The 17,789-nt window shown below is 41.5% G+C and overlaps 1 protein-coding gene across 1 annotated transcript in view; it reads right to left on the reverse strand.

The window, feature by feature from the left end:
* Positions 1–2,208: 2,208 nt before the first annotated feature.
* Positions 2,209–17,789, reverse strand: part of camk1da (calcium/calmodulin-dependent protein kinase 1Da) — a 475,456-nt gene continuing 459,875 nt past the window's right edge. The window contains exons 9-11 of the mRNA XM_043714161.2: positions 14,463–14,550; positions 11,472–11,610; positions 2,209–7,968 (exon numbers count right to left, since the gene is read on the reverse strand). Coding sequence (XP_043570096.1) covers positions 7,841–7,968; positions 11,472–11,610; positions 14,463–14,550 — 355 coding nt within the window. The 3' untranslated portion in view covers positions 2,209–7,840. The remainder of the gene's footprint in view (positions 7,969–11,471; positions 11,611–14,462; positions 14,551–17,789) is intronic.

Below are 17,789 nucleotides of genomic sequence, written 5' to 3' on the forward strand. Positions count from 1 at the left end.
TTGAAATTAAAAGGCCACAAAGACTACAATTTTTTATATGTATTTTTATATAATGTTTTAATTTTATACTATATATATATAGTATGACAGTGTTGTGGAACAAGTAGTACAAGCAAATCTCAGAGTAAGGGATTACTCATTTAGGACAAGATGAGGTGGAGTGTAATGAATCTATGGAATTCTTTATCACAGAGGGTTGTAGATGTTGGGTTGTTGAGTATATTCAAAGCTGAGATAGATATATTTTTAATCAATAAAGGTTACTGGTCAAAGACTGGAGAGTGGAGTTGAGGATGATCAGAATAACAACGATCTCATTGAGTGGTGGAGCAGACTTGATGGGCTGAATGGCCTACGTATGTTCCGATGTCTTATGGTCTAAGCTGAAGTGAAATGACAGCACAATATAGACTGAGTTAGTCTCTTGCAGGTTTCATTATATTGGATTGAACGGATATTATTTGAGATTTGAATGTACTTGAATACTCCGAGAGAATGTTAAGAGAAATCTATACATCTGGTCTATTTTGCTTATAATGACAATTAAATGGTGTTTGAGAGCACAGCACAGGATAACTGAGGTCTGGAATGAATATTTCTTCACTCTTCAAAGTGGTGAAAAGCAAAGAGAGAGTCTCCAGCGTCCAAAATAATAGATAATTCAAATGTTACAAACAGGTGTGGAAAATAATCATAAAGAATAGTGAGGTGTCTAGAAGAATCGAATACAATAAGGTTCACAATGAACAAGATATTCTTTAGAGATACAAATTTCCAATTAGACCAGTCCTGGAGTTACTCTGGGCTGGTCTGTACAGCATTTTAAACTTAGGATTGCAGTTTACAGAATGAAACCCAGACTCCATGGGGTAATATACATGGAGAAATGAATCAATGTAGAATTATCTCACCTGAAATTTAGCTGGGAAAATGCTGATTTGATTTTCAAGATATTAAGGAAAACAGGTCAGGTAGAAATTATTTCTGCTTGTCAGCAGAATGTCCAAATGAGATGGGAGGGGGTACAGCCCGCCAAGTAGAACATGACTTTAGAGTGAAATTAGACAGCAGTCCTGATCACAGAGGAAATCGTATCGAAATGCAATTGATGCTGGATCAATTGTTTAGTTTAAAACTGAGATTGATAGATTTCTGCTAAGCAAAGGTATTAAGAGATGGGGGACAAAAGTCAGTGTGTGGAGTTAAGTCACAGGTTAGCCGTGGTCTCCTTTAGTTATAGAATTATAGAGATGTACAGCACAAAACAGATCCTTTGGACCAACTCTTCCATGCTGGATGGATATCCTAAGTTAATCTAGTCCCTTTTGCCAGCACTTGGCCCTTATCTCTCTAAACCCTTCTTATTCATATACCCATCCAGGTGCCGTTTAAACGCTGCAATTGTACCAGCCTCCACCACTTCCACTGGCAGCTCATTCCACACACACACACCACCCTCTACGTGAAAAGGTTGCCCCTTCAGTCCCTTTTAAACATTTCCCTTTTCACCTTAAACCTATGCCCTCTAGTTTTGAACTCCCCTACCTGGGGAAAAGATGCTGCAGGTCAGGCAACATCCAAGGAGCGGGAAAATTGACATTTTGGGCAAAAGCCCTTCATCAGGTCTCGACTCTAACCTCCAGCATCTGCAGTCCTCACTTTTGCCTACTTAAGAGACATACACAGTTGTCCTTATGTATTTATGTACTGTATTGTATAAACACATATACACATGATATAGTGTGGGACTTGTGGTTGTAGGAAGTAAGGCTTTTAGCCATCAGAAATCAAGGAAGCAACACATGAAACACATTATCAAAAGTTAATAAGGAAAGAAAGAATGAAGCACACTGCATTTATGTTGCACTTTTCACAACTATTGACTCTACTATGCAATCCATGGTTAATGAAATAATTTGTAAGTGTAGTCTCCTTTATAACAGATAAAAATCAGCATCCAAGTTGTACACAGCAAGCTCCCATAAAAACCAATTTAACAATGACTTGACGTATAATGTAATAATTTAATAATAATCTGTTCCAGCGATGATTAAATATTAGCCCAGACACCTGGGAGAATTCTCTTGCACTCCTTTAAAATATTGTCACAGCAGTTTTTCTGCCAATTTAAGAAAACACTTACACCTTCGGCTTAACAACTCATTCAATGATTAATGCTACAACAATTACAATCAGCACACCAGACAATTATAGCTATGACGATCAAAACTTAATTTATTCCAGGGAAACAATTTATTTGCATTATTCCCGATACATTAGAAATTTAAATTATGTATACATGATTGTCAAAGGCAGAGAACCTGGACAGGTCAGTTGCTATATAGGCCCCATATTCAATCTGCTAAACCATTACCAGAATTATTTGAATGATCAGAATTATTAGGGAAGGAGTAAACTTTTGCAATCCATTCATTACATGCACATTACAAGTACATATTGGACAAAATATAGTGAAAAAAATGTATTGACTGAGAAATTTGCAGTAATATTTGCCACATAGACATTCCCGGGCTTAAAGAGTATATTTTGAAGCTTTTAAAACATGCCCACAAACTTGAAAATCTTATAGTTACTAAAGGTGAATGCTTGCAATTAGAATTTCCCTTAGTTAAATTTTGCATGGGGATCGCTCGTTATTCAAATGAGCCATTGATTTGCTAAGAAAATCTCCACTGAAACCTCACCAAACCCTCTCCTTGCTCATTCCAATGTGTAAAATTGTACATCCTGCATATTTTTACACAATTCGCTGAGAAATTTCCAAAGTTGTTTTAGCTCTTTCTTTTGCCCCTCCCCTTGTCATTTCCTTTGAGCTGCCAATGCCAATGACAATTATCACCCAGCCAGGATGGCACATGCCAACAATTTCCTGCCAGGTCAGTAATGAAGCTACCTGATAGGTGGGTAATAGGGCATGCCCAAGAATTGCTTATTAGGAAAATGTAGCTTCCCTTTGCTGCTTCCCCCAAGGTTTTATATTCCTCTCCTATTGTCATGTGACTCACTCGCACATCACTGTCCTCAACTGCTCTTTTACCAATGTGAAAGATTTGAAAGTCCTACTAGATCCTTTGGTGATGGGTTCTGCCTACTCTATTACCAGCTCGTGGTCTTCTTTAAAAATTAAAACTTCAGGTAAAGCAACATTACGATTCATGGGCAGCAAGTTAATTGCACGGGAAATACTGTCTTTGTGTTTTTCGAATGTTAACTGTTGTGCAGAACTCATCCGACCCAGCTTCTCGACACTATGCTCTGATAATGTGTTTAGGGAAAAGAAATTAAAAGGTTAATGAAGGGGTGTGTAGATAATACCCTAACACCCCATCCATTCATGCATTGCAGTGCAACATGCATTTGCACACAGGCTTCAATTCACAATTAAATCTGAATCAGTTCTCAAATTTGTATCAATTGGATAATACACTGACAGTGTGCACTACTTGTTCTTAGCCATATAAGATACTATAGCTAGTTGAAATGTAATGGGGAGCTGTGTGTCATCTTTGTGTACAAGTTTTCCTCCCATGGAGAAAGCAGAAGGTTGCGCTCTCTCTCTCGTTAATAAAACGGTTTCCCAGAGATATTGAGACTCCTTTATACTGAGGTCATCTGCAACTCAACTAAAGGCCCAAAGAAAACATTGGTGGGCAAAGCGTACCATTTCCATTGCCAGAAATCTTCAGGAAAGGTTATTTTAAGAGGACTTGAAAGTGCATTTACAACAAGGCAGTCACATCACAGTAACTGATTACTGTGCTAATGTGTTTTTTATGATAGATTTTTTTTATGATAGATAAGAGCCTAGCTACACTTAATGATCACATTCTCACCCAATCAGCACCTCATTATATCCATCAATTCTTTTTTCCTCCAGCAACATGCCAACTTGTCTCATTGAACCAATACTGTCTACTTCCATCATCTTCTCCCGTAACTAATTTTACAAGAATGTTACCCTGGTTCCCGCGATATCCTTTTCTAGAACCAGTGTCCTACGTTATTAAGTTATACCATCTGGTTTTTTAACCCTTCCAGAAAATGAAACATCAACAATTCACTTTTAAAGAATCACTTTTCAGAGCAATGAATTTGTTGCAGACATTAATTTCTTTTATGCATCCAGTAAATGTTCCCTCTGTTCATGCTGTGAAATCCATTATACTGCAAAGTGTGATTTTCCCCTCTCCCATCCCAACCCAGGAACAGCAGTTAATCTCAGTTTGGGGTGACGATCCTGTCTGGCTAGCCTCTTTGACTCTTTTGAGCTAGTGACATCTCCAGTGCAAAGACTTTGAAAATGAATTGGGGGAAATAAATTCTGTACAAATGTAAGTATTTAGCTTCAAACCAAGTTTGAAGAATGGAGGAGGAATTAGCTGAAACATAGAGGGCGGTGGGTAGCTGTCAGAAAGGGTAGGTCACGAAGAAGCAATTAGCAAGTTGGGTGTTCACGAGGTCAAAGTATTGCTCAATGCAAACTATTCAGACACAGAGAGCACCACAGGACAGCTAACTAGGCAGCTCAGCTGTTTCTGAAGGGGCAGCTTGGGAATTATAAACTGAGTTAGACAAAATATGTAGTTTGGCAGGATAATGGCTGATGAAGTACAACATAGACATATGTGTAATACTGCACACAGGAAGAGAGAAAGAAAACCTGCTGACATAAGTAGTGCACGAATGGTATGAAATGAGCTGAGGGTGGAGCCAAAAAATGTGGAAGGGTTTTAGTCAATTCAACCATCAATATTCGAACCACTGTGGAACTGCAGTTACCAAGAGAATAGAATGCTCAACTACATGGAAGGAGTCAATCTGAGGGAGGAGCCTCAAGGTTAATCCACAGTATCAGATCATTAGGTGATATGGAACAGCTGGAGAAACTTGGTGATCTACATCTTTTACAGGAATGCAGCTGGGAGCTGACCTTGGTAATGTACACAGGACAATAACGTTTAAGGGACTCTTAGATAAGCATATGAATATGGGGGGGGATGTGCACCAAGGGTAGGCAGAAGGGATTTCTTTAATTTGGCATCAGGTTCGGCACAACATCGTGTGCTGAAAGGCCGCAGGGTTCTGACCCTAAAGTGAACTAGTTGTGTTTAATAATAATCCATTTATTACATTGCCACCATCACTGATTCAAATTGCTGTTCCAAATTTATTTCCCGAATTCAACTTAATTGCATAATTGTCATGGTGGGGTTCAAATTCAGGTCTTAAGATCAAGTGGCCAGACTTCTGGATTACATAACCATTATGCTACGATTCCCATACTTTCTAGATTTGGGAGGTTAAGCTCTGGAGCACCACACAAATGCCAGGCAATTACCATCTCCAATAAGAGACAATCTAGCCAACATTCACTGACCATCCCTGAATCCCCCAATCCCAACATCCTCAAGCCTTACCATTGACCACAAACTCAACTGGACTCACACATAACCACAGTGGCTACAAGAGTAGATCAGAGGCTAGGAATGCAGTGGTGAGTAACTCACTTCCTGACTCCCCAAAGCCTGTCCACCATCTACAAGGCACAAGTCAGGAGTGTGATGGAATACTCCCCACTTGCCTGGATGGAGCAGCTCCAACAACCCTCAAGAAGCTTGACACCATCCAGGACAAAGCAGCCCACTTGATTGGCACCACATCCACAAACATCCACTCCCTCCACCACCGACCCTCAGAAGCAGCAAGGGCACTGCAGAAATTCACAAGGCCTGTTAGACAATACTGTCCAAACTCACGACCACTTCCATCCAGAAGAACAAGGGCAGCAGATACATGGGAACACCACCTCCTACAAGATACCCTCCAAGCCACTCATCCCATCCTGACTTGGAAATATATTGCTTTTCCTTTAGTGTTGCTGAGTCTGAATCCTGTAATTCCCTCCCTAAGGGATTGTGGGTCAACTCACAGCAGGTGGACTGCAGCGGTTCAAGAAGGCAGCTCACCCCCAACCTTCTGAAGGGGCAACTAGGGACAGGTAATTAATAAATACTGGGCCAGCCAGTGACACCCACATCCCGTGAGTGGGAAATCTGTAACCAGTGCAACAGCAACATTGAAAGTTCTGTCAGGCCATCCTGAAAATGCTGATAAATATTGATAAATGATAGTTAATATCGAAATATTAGAGGGTGCTTTATAAGCTTGAATGGCTTTAGGTGGAAGTTGGTAAGCATAGATGGCTGATATATAATGCATAGTAGCATCAACATCATGGGTTCAATTCCTGCATCTGCTGAGGTGATTGTGAAGGACTCTCTCCTTCTCAACCTTTCCCGTTGTCCGAGGCGTGGTGACCCTCAGGTTAAACCAACACCAGTCATCTATCTCTCTCTCTCTAATGAGACCAGGACTATGGTGACATTACCTTTGATGGTTTGAATACAGTATTCGACAGAAGGATGTCAAAAAAATGTGTTTGACTTTTTTTTAATGGTCACCAGGACAAATTCGGAGGTCGTGTTGATGAGCACGTGCTTTTTTCTTACTGAAACAATATTATTAAAGGTTTCTCCATGTCCCTTAAGATAAACTGCTCACAGAAATATGTACTTTTACGTCTCTGATGTCATTTAATAACCATGCTCAGTGTCAGCCAAAACAAAAGCTAAAACAGCTTTTAAAACGTTCCAGACCCACCAGAAATATAAAAATAAAACCCACTGCCAAAGAATCCTGTCACATGGTTCAGGGAATGTCCTGGAATTGAAAAGTGTTATTAAAATACTGAAATAATTTAAACAGATTAAGATTTAACAGGTCTATGCTTTCCTTGGGGATGCTTTAAATGTTTGTCTATTTATTTTTTAATGAGGTGTAAAAGTTGTTTAGCTAGTTTCTAGTACCTTTCTGTCTACAAGAAATTTTTAACAAGAAAGGCATAAGTAAGCCTTTTAGTACCTTACTTTTCAATATATCATCTATCTATCTATCTATCTATCTATCTATCTATCTATCTATCTATCTATCTATCTATCTATCTATGTAATTTGATTAGGATTCGTCTATCTCAGACAAACCAAGTCATATTGAAGGTTGCTACAAAAACTTTAACTGGAAACAGAAAGACATGATTAAAAAGATGCAATATAACAGTGCTGTATCAGCAGATAATCCACAAACTCAACTAAAGATGACTTTCCTTATGTACAACTAGAGACATTCACTAAAGCTGGAATTAGCAAGTGTGACAATGGATTCTAGCCCTGAAATAGTTAAAAGTCCTTGTCCGTTTTAGGACAAAAATGTTTTAGTATACAACATTTTAAACCCCGATAGGTTAATATCACAGCATTTCTGTTACCCCGGTTCTGTCAGTTCAATGCTGTCTATCGCAATGGTACAGTAAAAGGGGCTCTGCACTTTCTGTAAAAGGAAACAGTTTCATGTAAGAGAAAACAATCAACAAGAGCACAAGAAATAAGCAAAGGGTTGTGCAGTCCAGTTAATGTCTCATTCCTCAGAAAACATACATCCTGGAGAAATGATGCTATTTTGGAGGTACATTTCGCACAATTACTGGGAAAATTATATTTTTCAACTGCTGCATTTATACAAAGTGAAATAAAGCATTGCCAGACTCATATGCACAGCACCAGATACTGTTAAATCCATCAGCACATGGTTCAATGTTTATGATACATGTATCGTATAAGAGTTACAGTATAAAATATGGCCTTAAAAATCTTTCCTGGGATCCCTCTAGGCTTCAGTGCACATGACAGGGTGGAATCACTTGAATTCTGGGCTGCATCACAGTGATGTTGTTTCCTACTTTCGATTCTGATGAAGGAGCTTGTCATTTGCTCCCAGTGTGCACTGTGGTTACTGTAGTTGATCTTGCTCTCCCCTCTGATCCTAATGGTGATATTCCAGAGGGTGAAGACACAGACGATTCTATACTACAGGCAGTGGATGGAGACACACCTACAGGAAACCCATCAGGATGGAGAAGGAAGCAATGAGTCAAAGGCAGACGTAAACACTGAGAGAACAATGATTAGCATCAGTTTAAGAATTAACACACACATCAATACTGATTCAAGTCCTCAAGATATTAACAGGACAGGGTAGATAAAGACCAATAGTTGGCAATTCCACAACAAGGGGCAACAGTCTGAGAATTAGGGTCAGACCGTTCTGGAGAGGTAGAGTCATAGAGATGTACAGCACGGAAACAGACCCTTAGGTCCAACTCATCCATGCCGATCAGATATCCTTAATTAATCGAGTCCCATTTGCCAGCATTTGGCCCATATCCCTCGAAGCCCTTCCCATCATATACTCATCCGATGCTTTTTCCAGATGTTAGGAAGCACTTCTACATATAGAAGGTGGTAGACATTTAGAACTCTCTTCCAGGAAAGGCGGGGGATGTTGGATCAGTTGTTAATTTTAAATCTGACAGAAATAAGTTCTTGGAGAAAGTGAAGACTGCAGGTGATGGAGATCAGAGTCAAAGGTATTAAGGGATACGGACCAAAGGCCGGTATATGGAGGCAGGCCACAGATCAGCCATGATCTCACTGAATGGTGAAACAGACTGGATGGGCTGAATGGCCTGCTCCTGCTCCTGCTCCTATATTCCTGTGGTTAACTTTTGGTTAATTTCTTTGCAGTCGAACACTGTGGCCTCAAAAAATCCTTGATAATTTGTTCTAATGATGCAATTGATATATACCTTGGCAGAAATTCACAAAAATGATGAAGGAAACCTCTAACAATTGTAAATAGAACATTCTTTCCTTGCATGCAGGACATTGCTCAAGTGAGGTGTGATGGTAAATGACACATTGAATCAGAGAATAGATGCAGCACAGAAATAGGCCATTGGGTCCTTTAGATCTGTACTGCCCATTTGCTAGCAGAATGCCATGTCTCTGTCAAATGTTGATTTGGTAAAAATTGCAGGCTTTGGAAGGAGTGCAATGACCATTTCTGGGACCTTTCTTGTTTCAGAACCCATATCATTAAATGCAGCCTTATTGTACTCACTCACGGTCAACTGGGCGAACATAAGATGCTGAACGGGCTTTGAGAAATTGTACCCTGCAATAGCAACATTCCAGGACTTAGTAATTCAGAATCTGTCAAAACCTATAATAGATTGAAATGGTCCTGTCACAGTTCAACCGAAAAGCAATAATCAAGGGAACCAGCAAAATAGTCAGAATGTGAAGGCTTTGGAGAGAACATGAAGATAAATTGTTCAAATTGTTTCAGGGATGAGAGATTTAATCAGACCATTGCTCTCCATAGAGCAGAGAAAACCAAGAGGAGATGACATAGGAAATGTTTGAAGCCATGAAGGGTACATTGGGGGAAGTGGCTTCCAAAGGATGATTATACAGTTGTAATCTGAATGTCAAATTAGATTGGGCAACACTGGGGAGAGGTTTTTATGTGGGTGGGTGGTGAGGATTTGGAATGCACCACCTGATGGGGAGATGGTTAGATTCCATCATCATCTTTGGAAAGGAGCTCATGAAGGAGCAGAAATTACAGGTAATTAGGGAAGACTAAAAACGTGAAGTGTTTCAGCGCAGTAAATCTGCTTCTATTGATGGACATATTGAGAACCAGAGGGCTTGGGTTAAAGATGGTTGGCAAATGATACATTGGTGGCATGAGGACAAACCTCTTTAGGCAGCGAGTGATTTGGATCTGGAATACGATGCCTGAGAGTGTGGTGGAGCTAAGTCTAACAGAAGCTTTCAAGTGGGATTTTGGATAAGACCAAGGGAAACTTAAACAGCAGCAGCTACAGAGAAAATGCAGACAGTGGTACTTGTCAAATTGCCCTTGCAGAGAGCTAGCACAATGGGCTGCATGCTCTCCTTCTGTGCTATGATTGTTTTTCATGATTCAATGGGCTACGAAGGGTCCACAGGTGAAGGAACATCGCCGGGTCAGAACAGAAGGAATTTTATATGTATATGCAACTTGATGAGTATGACAGCAGTCTGTGCCTATACTGACTGGAGCACTATGTAAGTTATTTGATGTGCAATTAAAATTAAAACTCTATTTACGTGTTGCCTTTCGATGAAATGTTTTTCTTCCAGGTTGCGTTTAGTGATATGTATACAAGGTGAAACCAACAACTGCTAAAGTTCTTGTTTTGAGGCTGCCATGTAAGAAATACACGATCAGCTCCAATGCCAGTGACAGAAACAGAAAGGCTGTCACAGTGTTTAAGGTTAATGAGATTGTGCTCACTGCCCATTAAAAAGGCTGATTTACTGACTATTCACATGCAGTAAGGCTTGCCACCAGCAGGAATGTGAATTGTGAATTTGAAGGTGCTCAGCAGTGTTAGCACACTGTTCCCTCACTGGGAAACAAAGTGTTGGATGAAGTGCCCCATCAAATGTTTTCTGTGCCCTCTCAGTGATGGAGATGTCCACTGGCCATGCAAAGTTGGAATATGTTCCCTTTTTGCTTTTTGTCTTGTCTAAATGTACTGAAAACAACAAAGTGTTGCTGAACAAAGAGACCTTGGAGTGCAGGTTCATAGCTCCTTGAAAGTGGAGTCGCGGGTAGATAGGATAGTGAAGAAGGCGTTTGGTATGCTTTCCTTTATTGGTCAGAGTATTGAGTACAGGAGTTGGGAGGTCATGTTGCGGCTGTACAGGATATTGGTTAGGCCACTGTTGGAATATTGTGTGCATTTCTGGTCTCCTTCTTATCGGAAAGATGTTGTGAAACTTGAAAGGGTTCAGAAAAGATTTACAAGGATGTTGCCAGGGTTGGAGGATCTGAGCTACAGGGAGAGGCTGAACAGGCTGGGGCTGTTTTCCCTGGAGCGTCGGAGGCTGAGGGGTGACCTTATAGAGGTTTACAAAATTATGAGGGGCATGGATAGGGTAAATAGGCAAAGTCTTTTCCCTGGGGTCAGGGAGTCCAGAATTAGAGGGCATAGGTTTAGGGTGAGAGGGGAAAGATATAAAAGAGACCTAAGGGGCAACATTTTCACACAGAGGGTGGTACGTGTATGGAATGAGCTGCCAGGGGAAGTGGTGGAGGCTGGTACAATTACTGCATTTAAGAGGCAATTGGATGGGTATATGAATAGGAAGGGTTTGGAGGGATATGGGTTGGGTGCTGGCAGGTGGGACTAGATTGGGTTGGGATATCTGGTTGGCATGGACGGGTTGGACTGAAGAGTCTGTTTCCGTGCTGTACATCTTTATGACTCTATAAATGCTGCAGATCACAGCGGGTCAGGCAGCATCCATGGAGAGAGGGCAAGCTAACGTTTCACGGCCTATTATCTGAGTATCGAAATGTATTTTGTGAAACTGAAAAATTTTGTGAGGATGAATTTCATTGGATGCACTCCAGGTTTGATGCATTCAGGTCAATCTGAAAATAACTCCCTCTTCTCCCCCTCCTCCGATAAATATAATTCTTTGTTGTAAAGTACTTACACTCTTTACGAGTTGGGACATCTGTAAGTGGATTGCCGGGCTTGCGGTTAGTTTGTGCACTCAGATTCGATCCATCCTGACTGCTGCCCAGGTGCAACCTCCTCATGTGTCTGATAACAGCCGTGGCATTAAACGCTTGCTACAATCAAGTACACATTTAGTTCCATTACATTCAGGAAGGAAAACAGTTTTGGTCCAATTTTTTTGAAACTGTACATTTTATGCAGAGTGACACAGAATAAACTACAAATAATAGAGACCAGGGAAGGTATTCCATTAGAAAATCTGTCTTAAAGCACATGAATAATTCTGAAGATTTATAAATTGTGCAATAAAATTGTTTGGAAGACTTTGAATAGATGATTTAATAATTTTGATAGCATCACCTTAAACATTCATTCCCTCCATCACTCGCACTCAGTAGCAGCAGTGTTTACTATCTACAAGGTACACTGCAAACATTCACCAAGAATCCTTTTACTGCCCCCTCCAAATCTGATCTGTACCAACTGGAAGGACAAGGGTTGCAGATTCATGGGAGCACCAAAACATACAGGTTCCCCTCTGAGTCACACACCACCCTGACTTGAAATGATATCACTGTAAGCGTCACTTTCACTGGGCCCTGTCATGTTTACTGGATGGTAATCTGAGAACTCCCTTCCTAAGAGCGATGTGGGTGTCCCTACACCACCCAAGCTGTGGTGGTTCAAGAAGGCAGCTCATCATCACCTTGTCAAGGGCAACTAAAGATGGGTAATAAATGCCAGTCTTCAGCAACACTTCTGATGAATGAATAAAAAGGTTTTCTCAAATGAAGCAGGGCAGTGATGATAAAAGGTGGAGGGAAAACGAGGAAACCTGAAAAGTAGCAAATTGCAGCTTTTCATTTTCCCTGCTCTATCACAGGGAAACTCATTTCAGTTTATTGCAGTCAGTTTATATTCAGTAAAACAGACTCCAAACATTCAACAGGTACCATGTTTTTAATCCATTTAGAATGAAATAACACAGGCTCCACCAGAGTTAATGTGCTGACAGTTTATCCAAAGTGCTGCCCCATTTGAAGGAAATAACCATTCTCAACCTGCAGTCTACACTTATTGTCCTTCAGAACTCGTGTCATGTTTTGGTGTCATGTTGGGGTGTAGAAGTTAAAAGTTTTGTGCTTACTGTGGATGCTGGAGATCTGAAACAGAAATCACTGGAGAAACTAAACAAGTCTGGTAGCTTCTGTGTGTGAGAGAGAGAAAGCAGAGTTTATGCTTTGAGTCTGGTGACTCTTCATCAGAACTCATTGAAGAAAAGTGTCTGTCCATTCACAATGTTAGTTCTGTGCTCTCCCACAGATGCTGCCAGACCTGCTGAGTTTTGCCAGCAATTTCTAATTTTGTTTCCCTTTTATCTGCACTTGAAGACCCTCACAAACAGACGACTCCTGGTCTCAGCTGAAGGCCACTTGTGATCTTCTTTCAAGGAAGCCTGTCGATGGTGGGACTAACTCACTGCTATACCGCACTGTAAAAAAAAGCTCTCTGTTGGTTCAACCTTTACAAAATAATGGAGTGCTTAATTGCTGTAACATTGGTTTTGTAGAATCCTTAGAGTGTGGGAGCAGACCATTCCAACCATTGAGTCCACACCAACCTGCTGAACAGCATCCTATTCCTGAAACCCCTCCCTCCATTTCCCATGGCCAATCCATCTACCCCACATTTCCCATAGCCAAACCACCCTACCCTGCATTTCCCATGGCCAATCCACCCTTCCCTCCATTTCCCATGGCCAATCCATCTACCCTACATTTCCCATAGCCAAACCACCCTACCCTGCATTTCCCAAGGCCAAACCACCGTACCCTGCATTTCCTATGGCCAATCCACCCTAAACTGCATTTCCACCAACCTGCATTTCCCATGGCCAAACCACCCTACCCTACATTTCTCATAGCCAATCCACCCATACCTGCATTTCCCATGGCCTGTCCACCTACCCTACATTTCCAATGGCCAAACCACCCCATCCTGCATTTCCCATGGCCAAACTACTCTACCCTGCATTTCCCATGGCCAAACCACCCTACGTTACATTTCCCATGGCCAATCCACCCTACCCTACATTTCCCATGGCCAATCCAACATACCCTGCATTTCCCATGACCAAGCCACCTACCCTATATTTCCCATGGCCAATCCACCTAACCTAAATTTCCCATGGCTAATCCACACTACCCTGCATTTCCCATGGCCAGTCCACCTAACCTGAATTTCCCACAACCAATCCACTCTACCCTGAATTTCCCACAGCCTATCCACCCCACCCTGCATTTCCCATGCCCAATCCACCCTACCTTACATTTCCCATGGCCAATCCACCCTACCTTACATTTCCCATGGCCAATCCACCCTACCCTACATTTCCCGTGGCCAATCCACCCTACCCTACATTTCCCGTGGCCAATCCACCCTACCCTGCATTTCCCGTGGCCAATCCACCCATACCTGTATTTCCCATGGCCAATCCATCTACCTTGCATTTCCCATGGCTAATCCACCCTCCCCTGATTTCTCCATGGCCAATGCACCTGACCTTCACAACTTTGAACAGTGGGAGGAAACTCATGCAGATAGGTGAGCAACGTGCAAACTCTGCACAGACTGTGGCCCGAGGGTGGAATTGAACCTGGGTTCCAGGTGCTGCGTGGCAGCAGTGCTAACCAGTGAGTCACTGCACCACCTCATGTGTGCTCCATGATGCTCCCATTTGTTGTTGTTGTGAATTCTTTCCATTTTCCACCTAGGCAGGAGAAGTATTTGTGCATCCTACATCGAATGGATGGTTAACTAGTTGAATGTGACTGCACTGACCAGAGTCTGAGGGTTGGGAAGATATAAAATGGGACAGCAGTCCACATGGTGCAATTGGTAATTGTTAAACAAAATAACTGCTGTGTTAAATCCTTATTTCTTTGTGGGATAAAGAGCAACTTACCCTCCACTTGCTTTTAGCGAAGTTCTTCCTGATTTGTGCACTGACGGACTCGTGAATGTTCTTGTTCAATGCTGTGTCTCCAGCAATCCTGCAAAATAATGAGCATCGTGTCTTTGTTAAAGAGCTTCTGTAATGGATTACCACCATAAACTGGATAAAGGAACTTGCTAAAAGTACCAGTAGGGCTTATTCTGCAACATTGAAGATCAAGTGGGATTGTATGGAGAACACTTTAGCTAAACAAGACTATATTATTATTTGGAGCAGTGAGGTGGATGCAATATATCACTAGTACCAGGGATCTTCAAGTCTGCTGACTGAAAGCCTTCAGATTAGTCACACGGTGGGTTGTGATTGCAGTGTTGTTCAAGACATTCAGCAGCCTGCAGATAGGGACCACCTCTCTCCCTTCAATCTGTGTGAGGGAATAGTCAAAAAACTTAAAGACTTAAAAAGATAAAAAAATCTAACACAAGAAAAGACCTGGGTCCACCTGACCAGCTGTAGAAGTGGACATCGACTATGCTGTGCAGACCACAATGTGTCATCATTGCTAAACTAAACTAAACTAAACTAACTTCCAGAAAAAAAATCTTTCCACCCGTTGAGATCTTAACATCTAATCCACAGAAATTACCTGAATATACCTTCCCATTCATAATATTTGTTACAAATTCTTTGTTTATTTGTGACTGAATGTGTGTGTATTGGTTTCAAAGGGATTTTTTTTATTCATCTGTGGGACTTGGGGTCACTGACTGGCCAGCATTGATAGCCCGTCCCTATTTGCCCCTTGAGATGGTGGGGGTGAACTGCCTTCTTGAATCGCTCCAGTCCACTTGCTGTGGGGTGACCCACAATGCCGGTATGGAGGGAATTCCAGGATTTTGACCCAACAATAGGGAAGGAACAGCATTATATTTCCAAGTCAGGATGGTGAGTGGCCTGGAGGGGAATGTACAGGGGGTGGTGTTCCCAAGTACGTGCTATCTTTGTTCTTCGTGATGGAAGTGGTCGTGGGTTTAGGAAGGCGCTGTCTGAGGATCTTTGGTGAATTTCTGCATTGTCAGTGGTGAAGGGAGTGGATGCTTGTGGATGTGGTGGTTTATCCTGGATGGTGCCAAGCTTCTTGAGTGTTGTTGGAGCTAATCCACCCTAGGTAAGTGGTTCAAGTCACATGGTAGTAAATCACTAATCCATTTCTTTTATTAAAGAACTTGTAGGTTTACAATATATGGAGCTATTTTCCTGTTAATGATGAAATCTTGTGTGAATTACTTTTGGCCTTGATAGTAGTCAGTTGGACAAATTGAAGGTTTAAATGGGGTACTTGTACATGTGTGGCAGCATATGGGTAAAGTGATGACAAAGTATTGATGTACACGTCCCAGTTGAATTCGGATCTGGTATGGGATAACTCAGAGTCTGGTAGTGGAAGATTCAATCGAGGTGAACTTGGTTTATTATCTGAAAAAGAAGAACGTGTAGGAGTATGGCAAGGAGGTGGGATATGATTAAAGCTGAATTGCTTTCTTGGTGAGCTGGCATGGACATGATGGGTTAAATGGCCTCATTCTGCACTGTTACAATTCTGGCATTCCACAAAACAGGTAACATTGGAAATGATTTTAAGTACTGGTGTTTCTGTGCTAAATGAAGTCCTCTTGCCCATTGTATATATCACAGAATCCCTACAGTGTGGAAGCAGGCCATTCTGCCCATTGAGTACACACCTCCAAAGAGTATTCCACACAGACCCATGCCCTACCCTGTCCCTGTAACCCTACATTTCCCATGGCTAATCCACCTAGCCGGCACACCTTTGGACTGTGGAAGGAAACCCACGCAGATATGGGGAGAATATGCAAACTCCACACAAACAGTCACCCAAGGCTGGAATCGAACCTGGGTGCTTGATGCTGTGAGGCAGTAGTGCTGACCACAGAGCCACCAACTTGATATACACTTGAAAAGTAAATCAGAATGGGCAGGTTGTCATTGCTGACCTCAAAACTTCTCTGTTGAAGAGAATGGGAGAAAAGACAGAAAGACTATTTATTCCCACATAAACATTCATTATGTTTTCTCCTTATAATCAGCTTCCTTTACCTTATACTTTGATGAAGTAATTCTGCCTATGAAAGTCAGCCAGACTCAATGAGAGCTCCTCAGATTCATTTAATGATGCATCTCTGGGACATGAAGATTACTGTCAAGGCCAGAACTAATTGTCTATAAGATAGGTCACAGACAAAGCCACCTTGCTCATTATCTTCATTACACCTTCAAAATTGTTATCCAATTAGCTGCACTCCCTTGTTCTCCTCCCATGGCCTTGCAAATATTTCCTCTGGAACTAGAGATGGGTTCAACAGGCCTTTCATTTCCTGCCTGTATGTTATTTGTATGTGTATGCAGTTCCAGTATTCATGATTAATATCTCTTAATGTTCCATTGCACTGTTCTGTCATTTCTGATACATTAACTGCACTTCCTTACAATGATAAGCTGGGATGAATAATGTTAAAAAGCAAGCTCCAGTGTTTGAGACTGATAAAATCTCCCTTCATCACATTGCCAAAGTTTCTAAAAGTCAAGGTTTCACATATTGAAAATATTCAACACTGAGGCAAGATTTCTACAAATGAAACAAAAACAGAAATTGCTGGAAAAGCTCAGCAGGCCTGGCAGCATCTGTGGACAGAAATCAGGTTAGCATTTTGGGTTGAGAGACCTTTCCTCAGAACTTCTCTGTTTGCTTCACAAATGCACCTTTGTGACCGGATATTTGGCTGTGCTGCTACCTGTTTGCCCTCTTTGTTTAGTGTCCTCTTTGTTTAGCCGGGCTCTCAGCTTAGTGTCTTTTGTGCAGTCTTCTTCACCCACACGGTGAGAAGCCCATGGAATTCTCCGCCACAGGAAACAGTTGAGGCCAGAACATTAAGTGTTTTCAAGAAGGAGTTGGGTATAGTTCTTAGGGCTAAAGGGAGCAAACGATATGGGGGTGAAAGCAGGAACAGGGGACTGAGTTGGATGATCAGCCATGACCATATTGAATGGTGGAGCAGGCTTGAAGGGCCGAATGGCCTACTCCTGCAGCTATTTTCTATTAGAACAAAGCACTGAACTCCAACATGGCTATGTTTCTAAAATATAAACAACTGGAGCTTGGCAGAAAGTAAATCTTAAATATCAGTTAATAAGTACAACACGTTAAAAATAATATTTGGATAAGGTCTTGTATTGTTATCTTTAATTGTTTTCATATGATTAAAACTCCTCATCACAAACATATTTCCTTAACACAATACTGCTCATCTCAGACTC

Source organism: Chiloscyllium plagiosum, unplaced genomic scaffold (genome assembly GCF_037043375.1).
Source record: "Chiloscyllium plagiosum isolate Xiang-an unplaced genomic scaffold, Cpla_swu_hap1 HiC_scaffold_23, whole genome shotgun sequence".
Classification (NCBI taxonomy): Eukaryota; Metazoa; Chordata; class Chondrichthyes; order Orectolobiformes; family Hemiscylliidae; genus Chiloscyllium; species Chiloscyllium plagiosum.